The following is a 25,473-nucleotide window of genomic DNA, read 5'->3' on the forward strand; positions in this document are numbered from 1 at the left end:
TCATCCGTGGGCTGACAGTCGTTTCCAATGGTAACCAACTTCTGTTGGTTCTTCTAGTAGCTTTATACTAAGTCTTTGCTTCGTTGGTGATAAGTCTACAGCAGGGTGTTGATTGATTAATTAATTGATTTGATTTGATTTCGTTAGAGTTCATTCATCTGGAGGTGTGTGTTGTTCATGTTTTTTCTCTACACTGCTAACTCCATACAATACTCCAATACTTAAAGACCAGTAACCGGGCACATTCCATGTAACAACGTTTGGTCGAAATGTCACTGCAGTCAGTAATGTAATAGGCTGCATTCCTAGATGCCTGCATTGCCTGTTAGTAAGTATCACCTAGGCCCTTGCTGACCTTGCTAAATCAGTAAATGTACTGCATATTGAGAACCAGTTTTGTGATGCATATGACAAGTATTTACGTTTTGATATTCCAGCCCAGGGGCGTATCCAGGATTTTCCACTAGGGGGGGGGGGCGTCAGGCATGAATGATCGCCGTCCTGGGGATGGGTCTAAGGGGAGGGGTGGACAATTTTTGCTTTCGAAGAAGGGCTGAAATGCAAAATGGTGCCATATGTAATCCATTTTTCGACCTTAATAATAAGCAACATTTCCAGTAAAAATGGACACAAAATGCACAATTTAGTATGGCTGGCATGTCACTTAGTGTTTGTAAAACTTGTGACCGACTGGGAAATCTGGTGATTGCCAAGTTTCACCATCAAAGCCTTTTAAGAAATTTATGAATTTTACTTTAGTTTATCAATGATTTACAACATGAAGTTTGGCAACAATAGCAAAATGGTCTGACTGTACAGTGGTTGCATTACTGCTAAATTTGACTGAAATTGATGCAGAGATATCATAATTACTTCTCTTCCATTGGGTTAAGAAATGTCATCCTTCGTGGATGCTTGCGACTGTAGATGTTGACAATTTCATCATAGTCCAAGGCAATGTCCTTATGGGGGGGGGGGGGGGGGGGTTGAGCGATCACCGACATCTCACATAAAGGTCGTCATCAATTTTTTTTTTTTTTGCTTCACTTTTTTTTTTTGGTGACGGCCAATAGGGGGCGCGCGCCTGTTGCGCCCCCCCCCCCCTGGATACGCCCCTGCAGCCAAGATCGTGCATGAATACATGCGTAAATAGTCATGAGTCCGTCCCTGCTTAAGTACTTCATTATCATTTTCTTGACGTATTTGTTATCAAAAGTTCGAATGGTGATCATTTTGGGGCTGGTTGAGAATTTGAGTCAGTGCGTCCGTTGCTTTATCAGTAACGTTTTCTTTCTATTAAGCATTTTATTTTTATCTTTCCAACAGGTTAACTGCCTCTCTTTCAATCCGTACAGTGAATTCATCCTCGCCACTGGTTCTGCTGATAAGGTAAAGTGTTAGCCATCAAGGCATCAATAACGTTTTAAAAACTAGCTATTCCATTTTGAGATCAACAAAAATTGTAAAGAAGGATACATTTATTTTACGCAATCTGAGAGGCTTTCTGAAAACGAAAAACTTTGTGAGTAATGCGGAACATATAACCCCACTGAATTTTACAGAGAATTGTGTTGTTAAGTACATTTTGCTGAAATCAAATTCATCTCCAAACTGACTGTTTTATAAAGATGTTAAAGCAATGTGAATTATATTCACCGCAATACACTTTATTACTGGATTAACAATTCCATAACAGTTATTTCTTTCTGAAAAAAATTGGTCAATAAATCTGGCAGATATAGAAAGTATACAATATGGATGTTAAAAGCAAATTTTGAATGTGTAAATAATTGAAAACCAAAACAATGTCTTGAGTTTAATATAATGAAACAAAAATTGAAGAAAGAGTATTAAGGAAGTAATTGAAAAAGGCAATAAAAATATCTCCTTTGCTCATTTGAAAACTGAAATCTCTCTCCATATTGTGAGTGAACGAGGGTACGTCATGTGACTTTGACTGTACATGAATATTATTTTAAGATATCGGGTAGTTAGTTAAGATTTTTGTTTGGCTAAAGGAGTGATATTTCTTTCCATCCTTACCTCGTTTTTTTTTTGCAGACTGTTGCATTGTGGGACTTGAGGAATCTTAAGATGAAGTTGCACGCCTTTGAGTCTCACAGAGATGAAATCCTTCAGGTGCAGTGGTCCCCTCACAACGAGACCATATTAGCCTCCAGCGGTACCGATGGGAGACTCAATGTCTGGGACCTTAGGTAAAGATTCAATTTCCAATTTATTTCTATTTGTTTCAATCGGTTACAACCGACTTCAACTAGTCAAACCTTCAGACGAAACGGACTCGAACCTTGTGTATATTAGACTCCCTTTGCCAAAAGGGATTTTATTGTTTGGTTGGTATTTGTGTGACTCTTTGTTTGTAGTTAAGCATGTTGTTTCAAAAAAAAACTTCTGGATGAATTTTTTATATTTGGTAAACAGATTACCACTTTAACAGTGTTTACACGACAATCCAATCATGTGATTTTGGAAGAGGTCAAAGGTCATATGAGTATAGCAGAATTTAAAATCTGACAACCCTTTAAGACCAAATTAATGGCTCAAGCTGTGATTAATTTATGTTCTTCATATTATGTAGGTTATCCACCATGCTTCAATTTTTTTGGGTGAAACTCTTGCTGGTTAACAAGGCGTTCCTTTAAATTTACTTGAAATTTTTTGGCATCGGCTGCTTTGTACACTTAGGTGAAAGTCGCATAGCCCAATAACATATCTTGCATCTGTACAATTGAAACATTGAAGTAGAGAGTGTAATTACCGGCCAGGAGAGAAGTGATGACCAGCCCTCACCTGTAAAGTTGTTTTGAGAATTCTGATACTGCAAATGTCAATCGGCCTTTATTAACCTGCCAGTATTTTGAGATGTCTTACATTTCTTTCTCAAAACATTTCAAACATTTTCATTTCAAAAAGCTGTTTTAAACAGTTGCCTCAGCAGACACAAGTAGTGTGAAGACTGACTGCATCATCACTGGATAAAATGTCGCCCTGTGTATTTCTTTCTTGCTTCCCTTTATTTTTCTTCTCCCCTCTTCCTCCCGCCCACCCACCCCCCCCCTACCTCCACCTTTTTCATCCAGTGACAGCAGAACTAGTCTCTAAGAAATTTTGTAGTGCCCCACTCCGTGTGGTAATTTTGTTGGGATTGTGGAGCACTCTTCTTATAGCTGGCAATTTTGATTTGGTTCTAATTAAAAGTTATTTTCTTTACCTCTGCAGCAAAATTTGAGAGGAGCAATCACCAGAGAATGCAGAGGATGGACCTCCTGAGCTTCTCTTCATCCATGGAGGGCACACCGACAAGATCTCCGACTTCTCTTGGAACCCCAACGAGCCATGGGTCATTGCTCTGTCTCAGAGGATAACATCGTGCAAGTTTGGCAGATGGTGAGTCGTAATTTTTTTCGGAACGTACGTCCCACGATAAACCTTCCTCTGGTACCATAAATGGGTACCACAGGAGTAACTTTCTCAGAAATTTGCCCCAAAGTGTCATAAACAGATGCTTAAAGGGTGATGTAGGGACCACATCAAATTTGAATTTGTTGACCATTTTTTTCTTTTAATTTAAAAAAAAAATGAACATGACCAATAAAAACCAATGCTATCGGTCTGTGGTGTAATTTTTCTATACCTCTTTGAACGTTCGAGAAGCGACCCCAGTAAACTTCTTAGTCTCATCTAGTCTAAAGTACAGACCATTAGATCAGTTTGTCAGATGCAACATAAAACTGTCAAAAATATCCTGGGAAAAAAATGAGACTTCGTGGCCTCAACTGACCGTTACACAATTTCCAAGGACAATTGGTTTGGGAATGTCACCCGTAGGTGCTATTTAATTTGTAAGAAATAATTAGAGCATTGTATTTGGCCGAGCGATTAGGATTGAAATAACAAATTAAAATAAAGGTTTGACTTAATAGGGGACATCATCATTGACTAGTTATTTAAAAAAATTATTACTGGACATATTGCATTTGATAAAGGTGAATATCTAGAAACAAAACCCCAATGGCTCAAGGATTTTTTTGTGGGGTGGGGGTGAACATGTTATCTCCGCAATAGGGAGTTATAGAATGTTTTGCACTAGAAAATACTGCCTAAAGTCATCCCGTGATATATTACTTAGCAATTAAACTTTGGAGTAGATTTCGAAACCGCAATATCTTCAACATCACCTACGTTGGATACCAGCATAAATGTGTTATGTATCTTCAATTGCAGAAGTCTAAGGATAAATGATACTCTCATAAATGTCATTGCTGAAGTCTGATGAAAATGTCTGGGAAAGTTGGAAAGGAGGTGTTAAAGGTATTGCCTGCAATGAATCCTACACAAACTAAGCGGTACTAAAAATCTACCGTTAACTTAAGAAGATACCATTTGGAAAATACATGTAGTTATGCACATTCCACCGAAATCACATCACAGAAAGAGATAATTAGGTTGTTTTTGCAAATAAAAAATGAAAAATATATATATATGTTACATTAAATTGTAGGGCGACACAAAATCTTTTGTTCTGAACTCAACTGTTGATAACTCTCCTGGAAGCCCAAATCGCTGGACTGATGATAACCAATTACGTTTTATGTTATACATGATTTGGACATATTGTAGCAACACGTAGCTTTAACGTGTAACGGATTCTATTTAAATTTAAAATGCGGGTATCATTAATGAACGTCAACAGGAATTTCCATTAGAATAATATATTTAAAACTCTCTACTTCATCCTAAAATTATAAATTCTTTGTTCAATGACCTCTTGCAATGTTGAAATGGTTACTTCCTTATTAAGTTCATTTCACTTTGTGGTTCAATAATGGTAAGTAACACTACACGAATTAAAAAGGAGCAAGCCCATTTGCCATTATTATGATATATGATAAGCTTGTGTTTAATGAAAAATCCCAAACAGTTGAGAAAAATCTCATTCTATATGAAAGTTGTACTACAAAAACGTATTAAAATGGTGGGAATGATAACACTATTTTGCATTTAACCCTCCATGCAGAAACAACAATTTCTGTGAGGGAAAAATAACGGGTACCTAAGTCCCCCACACCTTCCCCACTGGTATAAACAGAATATTACAATAGCTACAAAAGTAAAGTAGGACTACATTGACCTATAAAAGGTAAACGCGGTACAACATCTACAACTGGTTTAAATTCTTCAACCTTGTTCCATTTTGCATCGTCCATTTTCACATATTTTGTTTTTTGTCACATCACCATATACAAATACAACACACTATAATGATTTTCAAACTGGGTGGACACATCTGTACCTGATGCCATGTCCAATCATTATTCCCAGCCCCCCCCCTTCCGCCCCACTCTTTCAACCGCTCTCTACTCAGACAATTAACTCCACGAAGGTGATTATGGTGAGTAATACATCATTGTTATGCATTCATTCTGAAGTTAGTAAACAAAATACTTAACTTGTGGTTGACCTGTGTAACTTCCTTGTTCTGGTTTTAACAGTAACTGGAGAGACAAAAAAAGCCTGTAATCAAATGTGGTTAAGTTTTTTTCTTTGTACGGATGCCAAGAAATTACACAATTACATAATTTGAACGAAGATGTGGTTATGAGGAAACCTTATCAACTGAACGTCAGTAACAAATAATATACATGCTCTAAGCTGGCCATTAAACTATTAGTTGTATGACTGGTATTACGTCGAAATTTGAACTCCAAGCCCCACGGGTAATCATAGCACAACACACTGGGTAAATTATTTCCGAATAGACCCATTTAACTTTAAAACACTTACATCGGACATTGGATGCTAAATGAAATTATAAAAAGCAAAAAAAAGTAATTCAATACAATTCATACAGAGAAAGATGGCAGAAGTATGCGATGCGTTATTCAAGTAAAATCAGCTTTTGAGTTTGATCGTCAAATCTGCCAAAGCATAGCTAGTATTACTCAATCATAAGTTTTAAAAAGAGTGAAATAGTTCCAGTAGTTATCGATTGTAGACTTTGAAAAAGGAGACGGAGGCCCGTTGAAGCTCCCATATACTTTGTCAAAATAGTTAGAGCAGAAATCCCATTTATAGTCGTTCCCAGTATGCAAATCTCTCCGTGTAAAATAGCTGAAGTAGTACCGATATAAAGAAATATGGAGGGACGAAAGAGATGTCTTAGTGCCTTATTTCTTGTTCTAAATTGTGCCGGCTTGTTAGCTATTAGTAATGCTGAACCTTCGGATGGAACTGGATATGGGAGAAACAGTTTCTCCTCCAGCTCAGGTAAAAGTTACATAGTATTTTACTGCTTCGTGTGTTTTACATAAAACGGGACGATATACTATACTTAAAATACGAAAAAACCACACTCCATTAGCCTGGTTATACAACGACCAGCCTCATTTTGTGTTCAACTTTGTACCTCAATTATTTTCATGTTTTTTATTTAAAATATGATTTAGATGCGCTTTAGATTATATAGTATTCATGTGATAGCTTTTGATAAACGCCATATGTCCAGATGGCACCACAGACCTCCTACTTTAATCCAATCGCATGCAGGGCGTAGTTGAATGTTTAGCCAATCGAAACAGGTCGCACTGAATCGACCATTCTTTGAGTTTGGGGCAAGATATTGAGATGAGATTCTCAACTATAGCAGTGTACATGGAATATTTTTCTCTTCTATGTGAGTTTCACATTGTTTGTCTTCAGAAAACTTTTTTTTAAAGCTTGTGCTGTAGTTTTACCTTTCTACAATAAGCTGCTATACTTTAGGGAAGTAAACCCTATGAACTAACTACACAATTCACGCAGACGATCATCTATATAGTCAAATGAAAAGAGCTGGAACACGAGTGAATCATAAACGAAAACATTCAATTTCATTATACGTATGATATGAATCGTAGTTCATACGGCCCGTTTTGTTTATACGTAGAGGTCAAAACATAACAAACGCAAACATATCAGGCCACGTGCTCTATTCTTCCCTAGCTACTGCAACTGGTGCTTGTTTTACGTCGTCGACTATAGTATTTCACACGATACATATACCGAAGTTGGAAAGTAAGCGATATTTTTGGTGCAGGGCGTTCCGTCTGGGCTTTCCTTTATTGCTAATATTCACGTAAAGGGGCCGTTTCAAGTTTCCAAAAGGACACTCTAGGATTTATCAAGGCATGTTGGAAACGTATGTTGATTCTTAGACTTTGGAAGTGAGTGCGGCCCTTATTATGCCGTTTACTAATTGCTATAGCGTATGCTGTCAATGTTGAGCCTAGCGTTAGGAATATTAACTACGGTATCTCAATTCTAATCAATTCATACGGTGAAGCGATCATGTGCAATCATGAACAATCATGTATCAGAATGGTCACAAAATGATCTGTACGAGTATTTTATCGGCCTATTAGCCTAAACAGGTTAATTAAATCGGGCAGAGAACAAACTGTCACTCAGGAATTGTCAGACATGCGTGTGATAGGTCGAAGCTCACAGATTCCCATAAGAGGTCACAGGCAGGTCAGCTGTTAGAAAATGGCGCGAAATGTTCTATCCATGTTAACCGTCTGTTCAGCTGGGGTAACGGGACGGTTCACTTCATACGCTAAGTAATACTGGTCACAGATTACTCAATTACGGATGACCAGCTACGGATAACCAAATTATGGGCCCTAAACATTGGATTAACAAAACCATATCTAAGATACCGTCCAAATGCATATACCAAATATGCCTAAAAATCATCATAACAAAACGTTTCGATATCCACGATAGTGCTCCTTTTAAGTCGATCTGTCTGACCATTTAATCAACCCCTGCACATCAATACCTTTCATGCTGATTTCGAATATTCAATGCGAAATAACTCGATTTTATACCCGTACAACACGGTAACTCTAAATACATTCACTACAACTTATATATAAATCACTGATTCAATGGATATTAATATTTGAATTATCTTGACAGAATCGTCCTTAACTTACATATTAATTTTGCATATACTATCATACTTATTTAATCGCCTGGTCTTACAAATATTACACATACATAATTATCCATGAATACTAACTGCTAAACATTATGAACGGCTTGTTCCAGGTAAATTCACAAGAAAGATATCTCCTTATATCACCTCTTGAAGAATGCACATATATTTTACGGCTAAGACTGAGCTACGATTACTAAAGTTTTGTCCCTGGTCAAAAAGCAGTAGTTTTTGCGGCTAAAATCGGCGCCAAATCTTCCCAGCGTTCTGTGGGCTATAAAACTGTGGCCGGTATATGGAGCCAACCCCGTGAATACCAAGGCAAATATTAACGGTGCCAATTTCGGTGGCTGAAATATGGAGCCAAATTCACTAACTCTCAGCGGCTAACATTCGGATTCCGTTTTGACATCACAGAAACTTTCTGGGCAACTCCCTTAGCCCATTCAATAACGTTTTCTAAACCATAATTTACAAAGCACAGAAGTATGAGTGGAATGATTCCAGCAAGCCTCGAGTACTAAAAAAAAAGTAGTGATGCGGTGCACTACCATTCGAGGCTTAATTCAATACAAACTATTAAGGGTTGTCCTCATGTCAATTGCATGTAAATTAATACGCTGATTACCCTGCAGCATTCATGCCTTCTCATTATCACATAGCAAATACTTTCATATCTGCCTACCTATTTGTGATAAGCAATGACTATTTATTAGTTATACATTAAGTAAGCATGCGAGTAGCTTATAACATGTGTTTAAAGTCAATGATAAATTCCCCTTTACTTGTTACATGGCTAATGACGAAGACCTTTATGAAGCAGATTGCCATGCATTCTGTTGCCGTCCCTGAAAATTTATGGTGGCGATTTCTTCCCCTGCTCCTCCACATGCAGGCTCTCACACGAGAAATCCCAGAGAAACCCCTGTAATATATTACTCTTCAACTTCATGAAATAATTGGTAATGTTGGTCAATCCATGTTTCTTGCTTAAAAAGATCTGTATATCATCGAATATGTCTTCTTATATCCCTGGTTTCATATGGTGGTGATGTTGTACAGGTAAGTAAGAAGAGAGATAAGATTTTAGATAATGTCCTTTCCGCAAGAGAGCTAGTTGTCATATCAAACAGATTTAGATAAGGAGCGCAAGAAAAATGACAATAATCATAACAAATATGTATCATTTTTTATGCTTACATCTTTTTCGTTTAGTCGTTTGTTTGTGATGTCATTTTTGTTTTTTCATTTGTTTGTGATGAATGCAGTTTGTTCTGATTATGTAATTCCATGAATTAAATCTCCTGTTTGTAGCAATTCAAGCATTGAGTTCATATCTAGGTGGAACAATTGGATGGGAACGTATCTATAATGAAAAGAGCAGCCTCGTGTTTCCTCCCACCCTCACCCTCTTCCACTCACTGTTTGCAATCTCTTAATTACAGTAGATAAACTCTTTTTATACTTAAAATCTTCCTAGTTTTATAATGCACATATTGTGCAGTTGTTTGGTAATACACATGCATTACTCTATACAAGCTGTGTACAAGCGATGTAGTTGGGGAGTGTCACTAGAAAGCAGTTTTAAACGTGTATCACATTAATAAGAGATATCACAAATTGTCTCCAAATGTAATAACGTGTATAAGTGTCCAAAATTTATATCTCAGTCGACATAACGGACCAAAATCCTTGCTCTTTCCGGGAACAATTTCTTTCGCATAACCAAGTGACAATTCTAGATTCGTGCACGTACTGTACATGTTTCAATGGAACAACAACATGTGAAGCTGAAAGCTGTCCTTCCGATGCTGGGTGTGGACCAACTGATATCGTAGTCATCCCTGAAGAATGCTGTCCACAATGTCCATACAGTAAGTATACATGTGTACAATATACATTGTATAACCCTCTATGTAATATGTGGAATGGCAATTGGACAATTCACTAACATGTCAGAATCATGGACCAAATATGGCTCCCGTCATGATTAACATGTGCGAGGGTGGTCTTCATGTTCACAACTTTTACGCAATGCGGCAAGCTTTTCAATATCCTCGTTAACTAACATACAGACAACTCAACAAATAGAAGAGAGAAGGAAACGTTACTATGTTATGTAAATTTAAGGTAAAGACATACATCTGCACCTTCAATTTGCGATCTCTGGACGTTGACCAAACCAAAGAAAAACACCAGTGTCACACAAGTTGTCGGATAATGTTCAATTCGAAGTAATAGTAAGAAACGTGTGTCTGAAACTGTTAAAGATACGTAAATATCAATACGATTAACAATATCATTTCTTGAAGAAAGATAAGTTTGGGTACTATGCCATAGCATATTGCATTCGCATTTTCATGTAACCGTACACATGAACTACTTGAACACACAATTGCTTTAACATGGACAACAGCAATGAACTCATACCAAACTGAAGTCTCAATACGTTAATCATGATTGTTAGCCATTATACTTAGGAGTCGCTTTGTCATTATCACTGATGTTCGATCATTGGTACCGAGGGAAAAGATAATTTGTACTTACAACACCGTATCTAACTACTATTTTGTTCCTGAATGTATCGTATACCTAACTTAAATTGGTGTAATATATATATATATATATATATTTCATGTTTCTTTAGGAATTATCGTATCTGAAGCAGCTATTACTGACTTCAACAACTTCTCATTCACGATGGGTGACACAAAACGTTTCCGGTTTGGCCTGGACATTAAAGTCAACAGAGAGAAAAGTTCAAGATTTGTCAGGGGTCAAGCACTTTGGAAACTAAGCAGTTGGTTCAGTCGAAACGAAAATGGTTCAGGACCGACATTTGCGTTTCAAGACAACATCTTTAATGATAGGAATGCAGCAATGGATTACTCTAAGCCAGAGTATCCACCATGGTCCTGGGCCAAATTGAGGGGAACACTGCAATTTAAAAACGCCACTTGTGATGACTACAAATACTTTTGCGTTGAATTTGGACAACAATCCAAAGCAAGGCCGCTTTATAACCTTTCCTTCACCTTTCAATCGCAAAAAGAAAGACTGATTGATTGTGTACGTCTTGGAACGTGCAAAAGTGAGTATCCACATTTTAATTGTAACTGTGATGATTTTTTTTGTAACGAAAATCTAACAGGGCCACGTTCCTTGCTTGCGTATACGATGCCAATAAGGGTGGGTAATCGTGATACTTTTTTGATGTACTGCGTTCAAGACAAAATACTGAACTTAAGTTAAAAAAACGGTAAAGGATATTAGAAAAAAAAGATTATGCCGCATTCCGATTCTCTCTAGAAGTTGCGTTATTCATCAAATGCTTTACTGCAGCAACACGAAGCATAGCACCATGATAACAAAATTCGTTTCAAGAATGGCAAGTCTACATACCATTCGTTAAGGACCGTTTCATAACAAGCCAAGTAGTACCGACTCGTGTGCCAGGATTGTTCAAAACAGCTAATCAAGTGACGAGAAGGGGATCGTGAGGTTGCATCAAAATGTTGAAATGTTCACACAACTTTATGAGTACTTTTCTGCAAATTGTTGAATAACTCACTTGTATTTCAACATAATGCAGAAAGTTGTCGAATTTACTACTTGTCAACAATTACACAATTTAACATTTTTTTAACAACTAAATAAAGAATTACTCACTTCATGTAAATGGCTTCGAATCTCAACAATTTGCTGCGAAATGTACTTTTACTATAGCTAAATATAATTTTACAATTCGACAATTTTTTTTTAAAATTGGTTAATAAATGAATTTTGATTGATCAATTAAAAATATTTGTTGCAATATAATGGATACGTTAAAGTGCCGCGAAATATTAGGATCTTTTTCTGCAATGCTGCTACAATACATCATTTTGCTGCAAATTCTTGAATGGGTGATAATCCGATATCATATTTTGGAAACGTTCAGATGCTGTCAAAATTTTAAGATATCTCTTTATGACTTTGCTGCCATTTATCATTTGCTGCACAATGTTCACAATGTTAAAATGATGACATTCCGAAGCGAGCAAAATTAATTGGTTTGTTGCAAAATTTTATTTTCCGACATTTATTAAATGATCAAATTATTGTTTTGCTGCAATATGTTCTAACAATTATATCCCCGATGTGAGCGTAGGTAATCATTTGTTGCATATTGTTGAATTTACGAGATTTAAAGTAATCAATTATCATTTTTCTACAGATTGTGAAATTTTAATTTGTGTCAAATTGTTAACATGTCTATGAACAATTAGTCATATTGGTGAACAAAATTGTTAAAGAATTTATCAAAATATTTTTAACGGCACCTTATTTCCTTTATTACTTTTAAACTTTACTTGTTCATATATTCGTTGACTTGTAAAAGATGTATCATTTTTCCTTATGAAATCAAGATTACACTGAGTGTAACTATCAGCAACACACTCTTCGGGACAACGAAAGATTGGAGCTTGATAACTGCACAACGTGCACCTGTAGCAATAAAATAGTGATATGCGAGACTGAAACATGCGGGGCCGAATGCGAAGAAGGAAAAGGCGTTACAGAGGATGGTTGTCCTGTTTATCCTTATCGTGAGTAGAGCCTTGTCCATAAGAGCTTATTTTTCGTAACAATAAAATTGTTTCCGAATTAATTAATGATAATGACCAATGTTACAAATCGTACTATACTTCAATCAGAACCAATTCAATCTTCAATGACTAGAACATAGAACAACCCTGCAGTAAACACAACGAAACATTTAACAATAACAGATCAAGTTTCGAACAGTCTAAGGAGATAAGCAGAGCAGTTCTTTAGTACAATAAACTTACTTGTATTACTTTTTCAAGTTTCGGGCTTAGAATTAATGTAATTTTCTAATTTCAAAATGAATTTCATTTTGTAAAAAAAATCGTTACATTTTGGCATAATCTCATTCAACTTCAACACTTATATAAATAATATTTACAATGGAAAATAAACAGTTTATTTTGGGTGATCTAACATTAAATTGTAACCAAAAACTAGTTGATCGGTATCTAATAGAAAACAGGAAGTTACATGGCCGTCTCAAAATAGGTACTTTATGGTTTCTGTATCCATTTTACAGAAAGTGCAGGCAGGGCTATTATTATTTTTTTCTTCACTAAATATAGAAGCCTATTGATAGCAAGAAGACGGTAGAGAAAATACCTCCAATTGAAAATACTGAACGTTGGCCTCGTAGAAAGTACGGAAAGGGATTTTAAAAATGATGTACCAGTTATCACAATTTAGATATTAAAGAGCAAGTTCCACTTATCACACGCACGTGGAGGAAGAGAAATAGGCCAGATTAAAACACAGAAAACCGCTTCTGAAAGACTTTGAGTATTATAAATAACATGAGATGATCTTAGGGAGCGCTGGCGACCGAAGCCTGAAATGAACATTTCCAAGCAGGAGGAACTGCAGAAAGAATACCAAAAAATGATGTCAAGGGGAGCCTTGTCGGATAAAATTTATCCCAAACTGAGTATAAGAAATTGGAGAACCATCATTTCTGAAAAGCTCCTTGATGTACATAACCCCGACTTGACGGATCTTATTAAAAAAGATTGTTGAATTATTCATTCTTATGAAATGGTTATTACAGATACTCTGACCCTCGAAGTTTTGGGATGGAGTAACACAAGTAGCCTTATAGACCATGCAATGCAGACCTGTCTAATGAAAATATTCTTAATTTTAACAATATCGTTTACGTTAAAGTTACAATTAAGCAAAAGTTCCTTCCGAAAAGGGGAAAGAGAAGCATCGAAAAAGTATTACATTAACCCGTACCATACTTGTAAAGTAAGCGTTTTAACCCAAGAAGCTTTTAAGGTATTGACAAAGCAATCCACACAGATACTTTGAACCCATCTTTTTACAACAGGGTTGATCATAGTATCTCTACTGACCTTATCAGGAGCATTATGCCAAATAAAGTCGAAAATAATACTATGAACCTTGTTAATAAAATCCTTACGAGGGTTTTGAAGAACATGGAAAAGATGCACCGATTGGCTAGTAGAAAAAGACAATTATGTTTCGTCTAATAGGAGTCATATCTCTAATACTTAACAACAGAAGTTGATTTTTAAGTCTAGATTGTTGTTGCTGGTAGTTCAGCCTTCGTCGCCATTTTGAGTGAAACTTATACCCAGAAACTTAATAGGGCCATAATTGAGAATCAGGTTCAGGTCAGAAAGATAATCGGGTGGAGTAATAATAAAGGAACCTAGCGGAAAGACCTGAGTTTCTGAAAACTTCACATGAAGTTCAGAGGACAGCTTGAAAATGTTTAGGGTGTTGAGCATTTCAACAGTCGAGTCTTTGCTACCATCACAGAGAATAACAGTGTTGTCGTCATACTGTAGAACGTTCAATTCATGACCATAAATACTAATACCAGTAATGTCATTGTTAATAATATTAGCTTTAGAGAGAATATCAATCTTAAAGTCGGTATTTAGTAAAAGAGATTGCTTTGTACTCAGTTAGAAACCGTGAGTCGTCGTGAGGCTTACAATGAGAGTGATCACTCCCCTACTTTGCTCCTTAGACAAATAGTGATTATGATAAAATTTAAAGTCTCCGCCCCATATAATAGCCTGACAATGAAAGCTATGTAAACAGCGTGTAATACTAATGCAAAAACCAGGATCTTGTTTGGCCCGTACGTGCAGAGTAAAGTTATAGTATATAGTATCAATGGAAATGTCAGTGCTGATACATCAACCATCTTGATCACAGCGAACCATATATGTATAGTAAAGAGAAGTTTAATGTTAACAAATATAGCAATCCCTTTGCTGAGAGCCGTGCCATGAAAGAATGAAATTGGCCCACCCTTTTCATTTCTCCAGATATGTTCAACATCTGAAGTACAATGCGTTTCTTGAACTAAGATTATATCAAAATTATGGCGGTAATTTTTTTTTAAATTTCTGCCTACGATTGACTGATTGTCTTATTCCCCTAACATTACTAGAACAGATTTTACGATCGTCCATCAATACAGCAAACAGCCAAAACAAATAAGATATCGACTACATATACGTGGTACTGGGATATCATGAATTATTAAGAAGGGTTGTTTAACACTGGCTTAACGTTAGCTTACAGAGCAATTGAGATGGGAAACAGGATGTTATCCAAACTTCTTCGAAAACTTTTTTTTTTCAATTTTTATAGTCCTCCTTTCCTGTCTGTCGTCTCTCAATCCAACTATACGTAAGTTGTTACTTATTGAGAACCGCTCTTGTTTGTTTAGTAGACCGGTATGGTGATCTTTTTCACTCTTTTTCGTCGAGGGTATTACATCTCAGTTCACCTCAGCTCAGTAATTGACAGTTTCAGGTCTTCAATCGCCTTGTTGAAATCATCTTGAAGGGACTATATCTCTTGAAGGAGAATCTTGCGTAGCCGATCAACACCGGAGTTTATGTCCCTAGCAAAATCACATTCTTCTGTGTCAGAGTTATAGTCTTCACTCCTTGAGTGTGATAGGCTAGAGCGAAGGCTATATTGAGAAGCCGACTCATGAAGTGTTTTGCTCCGGAGGCTTCCTTTTGGTCTTCCAGCAGGCATTCTTTTACTCGGGAAGTATCCTTAATATTAATATACACTGTCAGAAAAGGGGCTTTGCAAGACAAAGATATAATATTTAAAGCACATATAGCATACGGTTGTGGTTAACCCAACATCACAGTTAGGTAGTCCAAAATCACAGTTAGCCCAATAGTAATAAAAACAACTATAATATGATAATGATATGATACCAGAACTTCGTGTCACAGACCTATCAAGTATTACCACTCGGCAACAGTTAATCTACTGGTGTGAATGGATATTAAAGGCTTTCTATAAACTGTCAACGAGAGCGTATTACGCATGTTTTACGATCATTTGTTCTTACTTTACCAGGTTTGTACCCAGAGAGTACCAGCATCATCTACATAAGTGACAACAATTTCACTGCTGGAACGCAAACATTGAATGTAACATTTGGATTAAATATAACCGTCGATCGAGAAAAGACATCAAGATTTATTCTGGGCACAAATCTTTGGGAATTAACGGCTTGGGTAACTTCCAGAATAGATGGCGGAAAAAATCAAATCGAGGATGCAGTATTCTCAGAAAAGGACTCTTCAAAAGGGTATGACCAACGTAAAAATGACCCACCTTGGATGGCATGGGAAAGACTGCATTACGAAATAAATCTCTCCGGTGGAAGTTGCAATGATTTCCAGTATTTTTGTGTGAGATTTCGGAAAGAAAAAACTGCAAACACGACTTATGATGTTGATCTTGAAGTGATAACGACACTACCCAAACAAACAGAGGACTGTGTGGAACTCGGCTATTGTACAGAGGGTGAGCTACTTTATTGAGAGTATGTTCATGTAGTACTGAAGTTAGCCAGGTGTATTTGTACCATTTTCATAACGCCCTCTCACATTTCTGTGTACATTTTCTGATGCTGTGATGGGTAGTAAACTCGAATAAAGTAATAGAGAAATAATGAAACATCAACCACAAAGTGTTTTTTGTTGGGAAAAACTCTAGCAGTAATGAAATTTATGTATTTAGAAATATGACACTAAAGACGGTGGGCTTGGTAATGAGCAGCCATATTGTATTTGCGTGTGTGTGTGTGCACTAAGTCCATGTCATGGCACATTACGAGAAAGCACGTAAACTGAAAGGTTGCATACATTCATCTATAATACACAACTTAGCAACTTGAACACAAGTAAAAGAAATATAATTAAGTCCGGTAATTAAATCACATAATCAAATGACAATGTGCAACTGTCAATGTAGATATGTAGAAACTGGAACCGTAAGCAGTATAATGTTATAGGGGTACAACACACACTATGCGATAACTACATAATGGACCAGAAGTGGACTAGCTGGAAAAGTTTGAGGTAAGAGTGACGCTGACAGTTGCCGTAGTATTTTTTGCCCCTTTCTATCCTCTCTATATCCTTACTATATAGAACTGGATGAATATTCACAATGTTATATGCATAGATCAACACGTTTAGGAAAGCAGATTTCGACAAAGACTACTGTTCCCTAACCCTCTTGGTTTCGAAAGAACATTGTAGATACAGGTGATCAACTCACGGTACCGTTCGTTATCATCTTTACTCATAGATTGCAATTTGTCGAGTTTCACGTAGCAAGATAGGACAGACATCGCAGCACCATCTGCTCATTCTTAAGCGTGATTTGGGAGCCACGTTGGCCTAAATTTTTGCGTATCCCATTGAAAGTCATCCTAAAAATGTCATATGTTTAAGATTACCATATTTTAACTATAACAGGATTAGTATCGTGCTACTTATTCACCACCCACCCCCCCCCCGCCCCATGGAGCCACAGGCACCCGTTTTCGGGGCCATCTCATGTTTTTCAGGAGCCGTCTCGGGAGCCTTCGTTTTTTTAAATGTTTTTCGGAAGCCTTTTTGGGAGACCCCCTCTAAAGGCCGGACGCTCCCGTTTTTCCGAGGCTGTCTCCTGTTTTTCGGGAGCCGTTTTCTGGAGCCTTTGTTTACCGAGGAAGTCAACGATGTTGTGATCGTTTATTTCAAGTAATGCGTAAACAAGTCGTAATTAACATGTTCATCATCTAATTTAAGAAACGCATAAAACGAGTTGTAACGCGACTATATTATGACATGATATGATGTCATGATATGATGTCATCGTTATGTTGGGATTTGCTACAGAACGGTATTCATGAGCAATTCCAAATCAATGAAGTAATCGACGATACAATTCTCAAAATGCGTCAAGTTTGGTGATGAACCTGAAATGTCTTTCGAAAGCTTCTGGAATTCGTCAATGCGCTGATTTGTTTTTTGATACAAACAAGGGTTTATCTTTCTGCCACGTACGTACGCCAGCCGGCGTTGTTCAATTCGTCTGAGATTTCTGGAAATGTTTCTTTGTCGTCCATGGTAACCAGCTAGTAGTGTGCTTCATTTGAAACAGCTCGCGCCTCCTTCATATTGATGCGAAATCAAATGAATACCGTCCTGAAACATTTCATCCTCATTATTGGCGCATTCACAAGAAAACGTTGACATCATATTATCTATTCGCGTTACAACGCGTTTTGTCCCTTTCTTAAATTAAATGGTGAACATGTTGCGACTTGTTTTACGCATAACTTAAATAAACGATGACAACATCGATGACGATCTTGGAAAACGAAGGCTCCTGAAACGGTTTCCGAGAAACGGGAGATGGCCAACAAAAGACGGGTGCCTTCGGCTCCCCTGGGGGGGGGGGTAGCACGGTATATACTACTCACATGTTATGTTTATAATCTCTTTCAACACATGCTAACAATTTCCGGTTTACTAAGTACCATTATATATTATTCATAGCTTCAGTTGCAGTTGCACCAAACAGGCTCCTCCTGGTTGTCTGTCTTACAGTCATTCTGGTCTTACTGTTGAGTCTGATACTCTTTTTCCTCGTTAAAAGAAGGAGACTTTACCAGACTGTTCGTATCCAGTTGGGTATGCTCTTTTCACTTCTGTCTTTTTCATTCTTAGTCATCATTAAGTTGCAAAATTCTTCATATATAGGTGGACAGATAAATTGTTCTTCCGTAATCATGAAGTCAAATTTGGTTCATTTTGCTCAGTGCCTTTCAGAAGACTTATTCCCGTGCCACTTGTGTTCCGTGTTCTTGCAGAAGACAACTTTTCGTGCCCTTGTAGACGAATTCGTTCTATGACCTGTAAAACAAAAACATATATTTGTAAGTTCGTGGAAGCCATTTTCCATCTATTAGTAATTTTGCGTGCTCGTCAAAAAACGTGTTGTTGCATCCATTTTGAATGACTTCCGTGAATAACTATGGATAAGAACGATAGAGCCGCTTGAACAATCACGCCTTTTTCAACAGTATGCCATGTGTATCGTTTGTTCCGTAACAATTATTTTAGGAAGACTATAATATTTACAGAGAACACCAGGGATGTGGAACCCCTACTAAAATCCAAGGAGATAAACCTCTGTCAAGTCACCCTTAAAGAAGAACTCGGAAAAGGTGAATTCGGTGTTGTGTATAAGGGAGTTATCACTGGACTCGATGGTTATCCTGACAATATGGCTGTCGCTGTTAAAACCACAAAAGGTATATTGCATTTCCCGTATAACGTATATTTAGTAGTTCTGAAACAGAGATAGATTAGAACAGAGATTTCCAGAAGCTTGTTATGTTCTTTCATATTGATATGTTATGTTAGTTTCACACATTATTACACAGCTACAGAGGCTTCATAATCATTCAGTCATTTGATTTTCCGCCCAAGAAAAGGATGTGTTAACAGAAGTAAGCAAATAAATAGCTAGCATTTTCAAAGAAAAGAAATAAATACTTGATGACTTGTGCGGATTCGGTCTCCAGTGCGAGACATATCAAAAACCAGAGTTCGAGTCCTCGTGTTCGATGCCGTACTACAGCTCTTATGTGAGTTTTGAGGTAGCCAAGAAATCAGTGGCCACGGCGTCACCCATGCGGGGGGGGGTGCACGGTGACAATGACTGAAAAAGATACCCCCCATCTCGCTGGAGACGCCCGTCGGGACCCTGTGTTGTCTGTAGGGCCTGAGAGTGCATGCCATATTCAGGAGTATAGAAGTACCTGGTATTCGTAATCTCTCACTTAAACCCAAACCATGGTTGGGATCGTGTGAATGTTGAATCTCCTTTGAAGACGAATTTTTATAACTGCTATAATTGCCCTGTTGTTTCCTGCTAGGCCACTGTTATTGTTAATGACTAAGGGGTTTAGATCACTGAAGACCTCTGAACAATAACCATTACACGGATCCAGATCGTGCTGTTTGTCTAAATCATTCTCTGCTCTGACAAATTTGTTGATAATTTGACCAAATTAGTTTTCTATTTATGAATGAACAATACATTTTTTCTGATATCCTGGAAATTCACAGGCTTTATTCATATGGGATTGCTGATCCTATAAATATCTCTTTACATTTCTTCCGTCCCAATTTATCCCTTTAGGATACACTTCGATTTAGAACCATGTCGAACTAAGTTTAAAAGTTTTTTATACACTTCTTCACAGTCGGCGCTTTCGCCGAGGCAAATGAAGACCTCTTAGATGAAATGAAGTTACTCTCCTCACTTGGAGAACACAGAAATATCATGTCCCTTGTTGCCTGCTGTTCAAGGAGAGAACCTTTTTACCTGATCACTGAATACATGGAATTTGGAGATTTACTCAACTTCTTGAGGAAGTGCCGAGAGGTAAAGTCTATATATGCCAGTTGTTACTCTTCCTACCACACAACAGCAATGTTTTATGGGAATGCAATGATATGGCAGTAATGAATTACGCATCTAGAGCTGTATGCGATAATATGGAACTACTCTGTAACGTATATGTATGCGATTTTATCTGATAATTTAAAGAACCAATCCTAATTGGCTAAAAGTAAACCATTGATTACGTGAAAAATACATTGAGTTCATTCATTTTATACTTTGTGTACCGTTGACGGTATATATCCCTATTTAAATTTTGCGGTTACCAGGTGCAGATGCAATTGGGGTGTGATGGTGTTCACCAAACCCAACCCTTCCACCCCCACCCTCCACAACCCCCCTCCACCCCCCTCCACCCCCTCCACCCCCCCCCCCGTTCAACCAAAACATAATAGGGTCATTCCGTGTCAAATCACGGATGGCTGTTGCTGCACCATCTCCAAATATTCCCGATTGGAACACCATGAAATAAGCATACTTTGAAAATTTCAGTTGCATTGCTTCACAATTGGCCCATTTATCACACTTTGAAATTCCGTAATTTGTCGCCACCGTGGCATTCTGGCTTTTTCTTGACTTTTGAGGTCTCATTTCTCAGCAATTAAACATTCTAATACCTTTCTATTTCTGCTGCCTGTAGAGTCTATCCCATAAAACAGGAATATACAAAATTAGGCTACAAAACATTGTCTTGTGGAGTTAGGTCAAATTAAAAATGTCAAAATATTATATTTTTGTATTTTTCACTAAAAAATGTGCTATTTTTAGTGATAAATTGCTCCTAAACCATTGCTTCAGGGTACTTGATTCTTTCAGAGGTTGTTATGTCTAGTACAAACAATACAAAATAATGATCACAATGCTTTTCTATAATATATTTCCAAGTTGTGCAACTCTGAAGTTGCTATTTCATGCTGCGATTCAGCATGAGGAAGGGGTATTGATGCCAATTTTTACCAAAGTAAACATGTTACAGCTGTCAGGGTTTTATACTTTAATTATTAGTATAAAGTTCTTACACTTTAACAACTTTCAGGGTTCTAGCTTTTCTCAATATTAATTTATGAAGTTGTTAATTTGCTCTGATGCCTGGCTCAAAACATGTGGAACATCAAAACCGGCAAAAACGTTTTTTGTAAAAATCCCAAACTTTGAGGATTTTTAATTTCAAAATAAGGCGAAATACCCTCCTGATTTTTTTTGTACAAACAAGGTAGTACTATATCTCTTCCAGAAAAAATAATCATATTTTTTCAACGCCGTGCGTTTTGAGTTATTGGCTGTCAAAGACGACCTCTTTTGTACATCGGAGCAACTAAGGTAGTAGGATGTGTAATTGCTGAGACCTCAAAAGTCAAGAAAATGCCAAAATGCAAAGGTGGCGACAAATTGCGGAATTTCAAAGTATGAGAAATCGGCCAATTGTGAAGCTATGCAACTGAAATTTCCAGAGTATGCTAATTTTATGATGTTCCAATCATACAATAAATTTGGGAATTTTAAAAGATGTCGAACTACAACATACTCCAAAATCATACAATAAATTTGGGAATTTTAAAAGATGTCGAACTACAACATACTCCAAAATGCGGAATTTCAAAGTATGAGAAATCGGCCAATTGTGAAGCTATGCAACTGAAATTTCCAGAGTATGCTAATTTTATAATGTTCCAATCATACAAACAATTTGGGAATTTTAAAAGATGTCGAACTACAATATACTCCAAAATTTGGTGATTTGATATGGAATGACCCAATATTAAAGGTGGTTATTAGCACAATCGTGCGTGTCGACCTAATTGAAGATTTAATTTAGCCTAAAAGGAATCCTTCACACTCGTAGGTCACGTGGGAATCGGCATCAACGACCACACACCCTTTTTTTAAATCCTGGATCCGTCCCCTGATTACAAGCTTGAGATATGCAATTGCTAGAAATTCTCTGTGTTTATAAAGGTACGAATGTTACATTGTTTGATCAATAAACATATTCGACTACATCTTACTACTATCTTCACTGCACCTTATTCTTTCACCAGGAAGGCAGTTCAGCCATGGATCCGATATACTCTTTAGGTGAAGAAAAACAGATCATTGTGGCTCGCGATATCACAAATGGAATGGTGAGCTTTCAAACACTTTTGATGTTATAGTAGACCTAACCATATACCATTGAATGTTAGGATGCGATGTCTGCATCACAATCAGCATTGGTTATTATTATAAACATTGGTGATTCTCGGCATAGCTAGAAATGAGCCTGTAAGTTCGTTAGTGTATAAATGGTCCAATATAATCATTTCAAGTGTTAAAGTTAATATATTCAGCCCCAGCCAGAAACACACTTCGGTCTTTTATTCCCGTTGACTACATATGTCGTCTACAAATTGGTTAGACTTCAAAAGTCTTGGTTTCAGTTTCCCTGTTCCAAAGAGTACCGAGATCTGAAACCGTGAATGTTCCAAGAATTGTATTTGCTGACTTTGTAGGATCCATAAATCAAATACAACATATATATTAAAAATTACTTTATTTTTTATCGAAAGGCCTACATGGAAAATGCAAAATGTTATCATGGAGACCTTGCAGCTCGAAATGTGCTGGTCGGTGATGGTTTAAAAGTTAAAATATCTGACTTTGGCATGTCCGATGACATCTACACGAGAGGATATAAGAGGCAAGAAACTGCAGACAAGAAAATACCTGTTAAATGGTGTAGCCTAGAAACTATTTTCAGTGGGATATGTTCTTCGAAAAGCGATGTGTAAGTATCGCAATGTATACCTTTCGCTTGATTACTTCACAGTTTAGTTTATTGCTGCGGTCTAAGAAATCGTTTGGTTAGTATATATATTGGTGGTTTTTTATATTAAAGATCCAGGAAAAATAAATCGTGACGCAAAATTAATTTCAGACTGCAATTTCTTTGCCGCTAGTGTACACGATAATCTGAACATTTGGTATTTTGGTAAAATTAATAAAAGACACAAACACAACAACCGTCATTGTTTTGCTTATGTGAGAGAGATCTTTGTGAAAAACAGCTTTCCCCAAACAGCTGTCAGTAATCTTGTTTCGTTAAGGAGATATCACAGAGGAGTTGTAATTTGGTTAAACTTGAGATGACGTCATAGTACCACCAGAAGCTAGAACCTTTTTCTTTCTCTCTATGTTTCTTTTCATGTTTTTTCAAGCTAAATCTGAACAGAATTGACATTTAAACTCCTGCCATCATCTCTTAATCTGATCTTTTTTTTTTAATGGGTTGGGTCGATCATCTCAATATCTAGCCCTCTCTTATTTTTCTTTCCCATTTCTCTCCCACCTTTTCAGTTTATTTCTCCCCTATATCTTTCTCGTCAATAATCTATCAATACCTTTGTTGAATTGAAGTTTTTTATGGACACTAACCAGTTGGCAATACTTCTGTTTTAAGTGTACATCATATTATGCTATTTCATACTGTACTGTGTGTTATTTTTTCTTCTGTACAATAATATGAGAAATTAATTTGAAATTAGTTTTCTTTACTCTTTGAATTGTATATGTATATTACAGTAATCATATCATTCAATATGTCGATTTGAATGGCAGCTTTAATCTTTACAACATGTATTGCTTCAGTTATTTTCTACGTCTTTCTGTAAAATTCGATCAAGAGGAGTATATGGGTCTTGTGCTTAACATACAACAGAAGGAGTGACATCATTATTTTAGATGAAAAATGTACTATAGGGTGCAAAAATATAGGTATTCTTGAATAAAAAAATTTGTTGGGGAATCTTCTGTATAGGTGTGGTCAATAAAATACTGTTTCATGAAGGTAACTTGACGTTCAATCTGGCGAAAGAAATATACGAACCACGTGCAAGTATTCTGTCTCATTTTACTTCTTAGGTGGTCATTCGGCGTTGTATTACATGAAATATTTACATTGGGTGGATCGCCATATCCTGGCATGGCACTGCGATTTCTGGTGAATAAGTTACGAGAAGGCTATCGTATGGAGAAAGCGGAGCATTGTCCAGATGACATGTGAGTATAGTTCTGTGTGATCTGAAGAAGTTTCCAATCAACACATGTGCAGACATTCGAAATTTCCAAACGGGAGTTTCCTTCAATGTTCAGAGCCATTGTCAGTTTGCAAAGGTATCTATCTATCTATCTATCTATCTATCTATCTATCTATCTATCTATCTATCTATCTATCTATCTATCTATCTATCTATCTATCTATCTATCTATCTATATATATATATATATATATATATATATATTATATATATATTTGTACTGGTTTTATGATTTACTAATATTATTAATTACCTGTACTTGTATTATGAAAAGAAACTACTTAATACAAAATTTACAATAAACAACATATTTGGGTGGTGATATCGACCAGCTTGTTGATTTTCTTACTGTTTTTAGCTATCAGTTAATGCTCAGATGTTGGCAAGAGGACCCAGCGGACAGACCAAAATTCATCGACCTTTCTGAAGAACTTGGGGAATTGTTGGCTAAAAGATGTGATTACATTCAGTTTTCAGTGGATGACGAGATGGCTGTAAGTTTTCTTAAGTCTTGTTGCAACATTTTTGCGTCTCTATAGTTTCACGAAAAGGGACATTCCTTGACTCTTTCAAATTGATTGATTTATTTGTTACAAAATTGTATGCTTTTCCGGAATCTCACTGAGACTTTACTGACCTTACCATCCCTTGTCAAGTCTCCTCTTGATACTTTACGATTACAATATGTGCGTTTAATAATTTTGGTTGCAAAGGAACCTGATGGAGAAAACTCACATGGACAGTCTTGGGAGCTACATCCCATCGATGAGGATGGAGGAGAGGTGGGTGTAACTGAACTGCTAGCTGTTCTTCAAGAAGATAAAGAGGGACGTTCTCTTCAATCCAGAGAAGACAAAACAGATGAGAGTATGGGCAGATTCGAAATTGTTTAAGTTTTTAAATTCTTTTCCGACCTTCAGAGGCAGGTGGTGGTAATTATACACATTTGTAAGGGTATAGAAGAAGTTATGAATTTATGTTCAATGTGTGTGTATGTATGTTATACATGTATTTATGTATATATATATATATATATATATATATATATCAATATAT

The 25,473-nt window shown here is 36.8% G+C and overlaps 2 protein-coding genes across 2 annotated transcripts; both read left to right on the plus strand.

The window, feature by feature from the left end:
- The first annotated feature begins 309 nt into the window (after positions 1-309).
- On the plus strand, positions 310-4,263 carry LOC139963164 (histone-binding protein RBBP4-like). The gene is given in 6 exon segments (XM_071963708.1): positions 310-324; positions 1,327-1,389; positions 2,062-2,216; positions 3,241-3,362; positions 3,365-3,408; positions 4,246-4,263. Coding segments are annotated over 6 exon segments (417 nt in total).
- Positions 4,264-6,135: 1,872 nt separating this feature from the next.
- Positions 6,136-25,403, plus strand: LOC139962953 (uncharacterized). Its single transcript, XM_071963375.1, has 13 exons — positions 6,136-6,288; positions 9,670-9,873; positions 10,647-11,090; positions 12,409-12,588; positions 15,950-16,402; positions 18,430-18,564; positions 19,017-19,187; positions 20,145-20,326; positions 22,384-22,467; positions 22,891-23,108; positions 24,242-24,379; positions 24,776-24,911; positions 25,131-25,403. The coding sequence occupies exons 1-13, from the start codon at positions 6,159-6,161 to the stop codon at positions 25,308-25,310; spliced, it is 2,655 nt and encodes an 884-aa protein (XP_071819476.1). The 5' UTR covers positions 6,136-6,158; the 3' UTR covers positions 25,311-25,403.
- Positions 25,404-25,473: the final 70 nt, after the last annotated feature.

The sequence above is a fragment of the Apostichopus japonicus genome, chromosome 21 (genome assembly GCF_037975245.1).
Source record: "Apostichopus japonicus isolate 1M-3 chromosome 21, ASM3797524v1, whole genome shotgun sequence".
Classification (NCBI taxonomy): Eukaryota; Metazoa; Echinodermata; class Holothuroidea; order Aspidochirotida; family Stichopodidae; genus Apostichopus; species Apostichopus japonicus.

What these genes read in the sequence shown, in the direction of transcription:
- LOC139962953 (XM_071963375.1), top strand. Translation starts at nt 6,159, where the DNA reads ATGGAGGGACGAAAGAGATGTCTTAGTGCCTTATTTCTTGTTCTAAAT. An exon ending in GACTGTTCGTATCCAGTTGG is followed by an intron (nt 18,565 to 19,016) that starts GTATGCTCTTTT and finishes TAATATTTACAG; the next exon opens with AGAACACCAGGGATGTGGAA. An exon ending in GCGATATCACAAATGGAATG is followed by an intron (nt 22,468 to 22,890) that starts GTGAGCTTTCAA and finishes TTTTATCGAAAG; the next exon opens with GCCTACATGGAAAATGCAAA.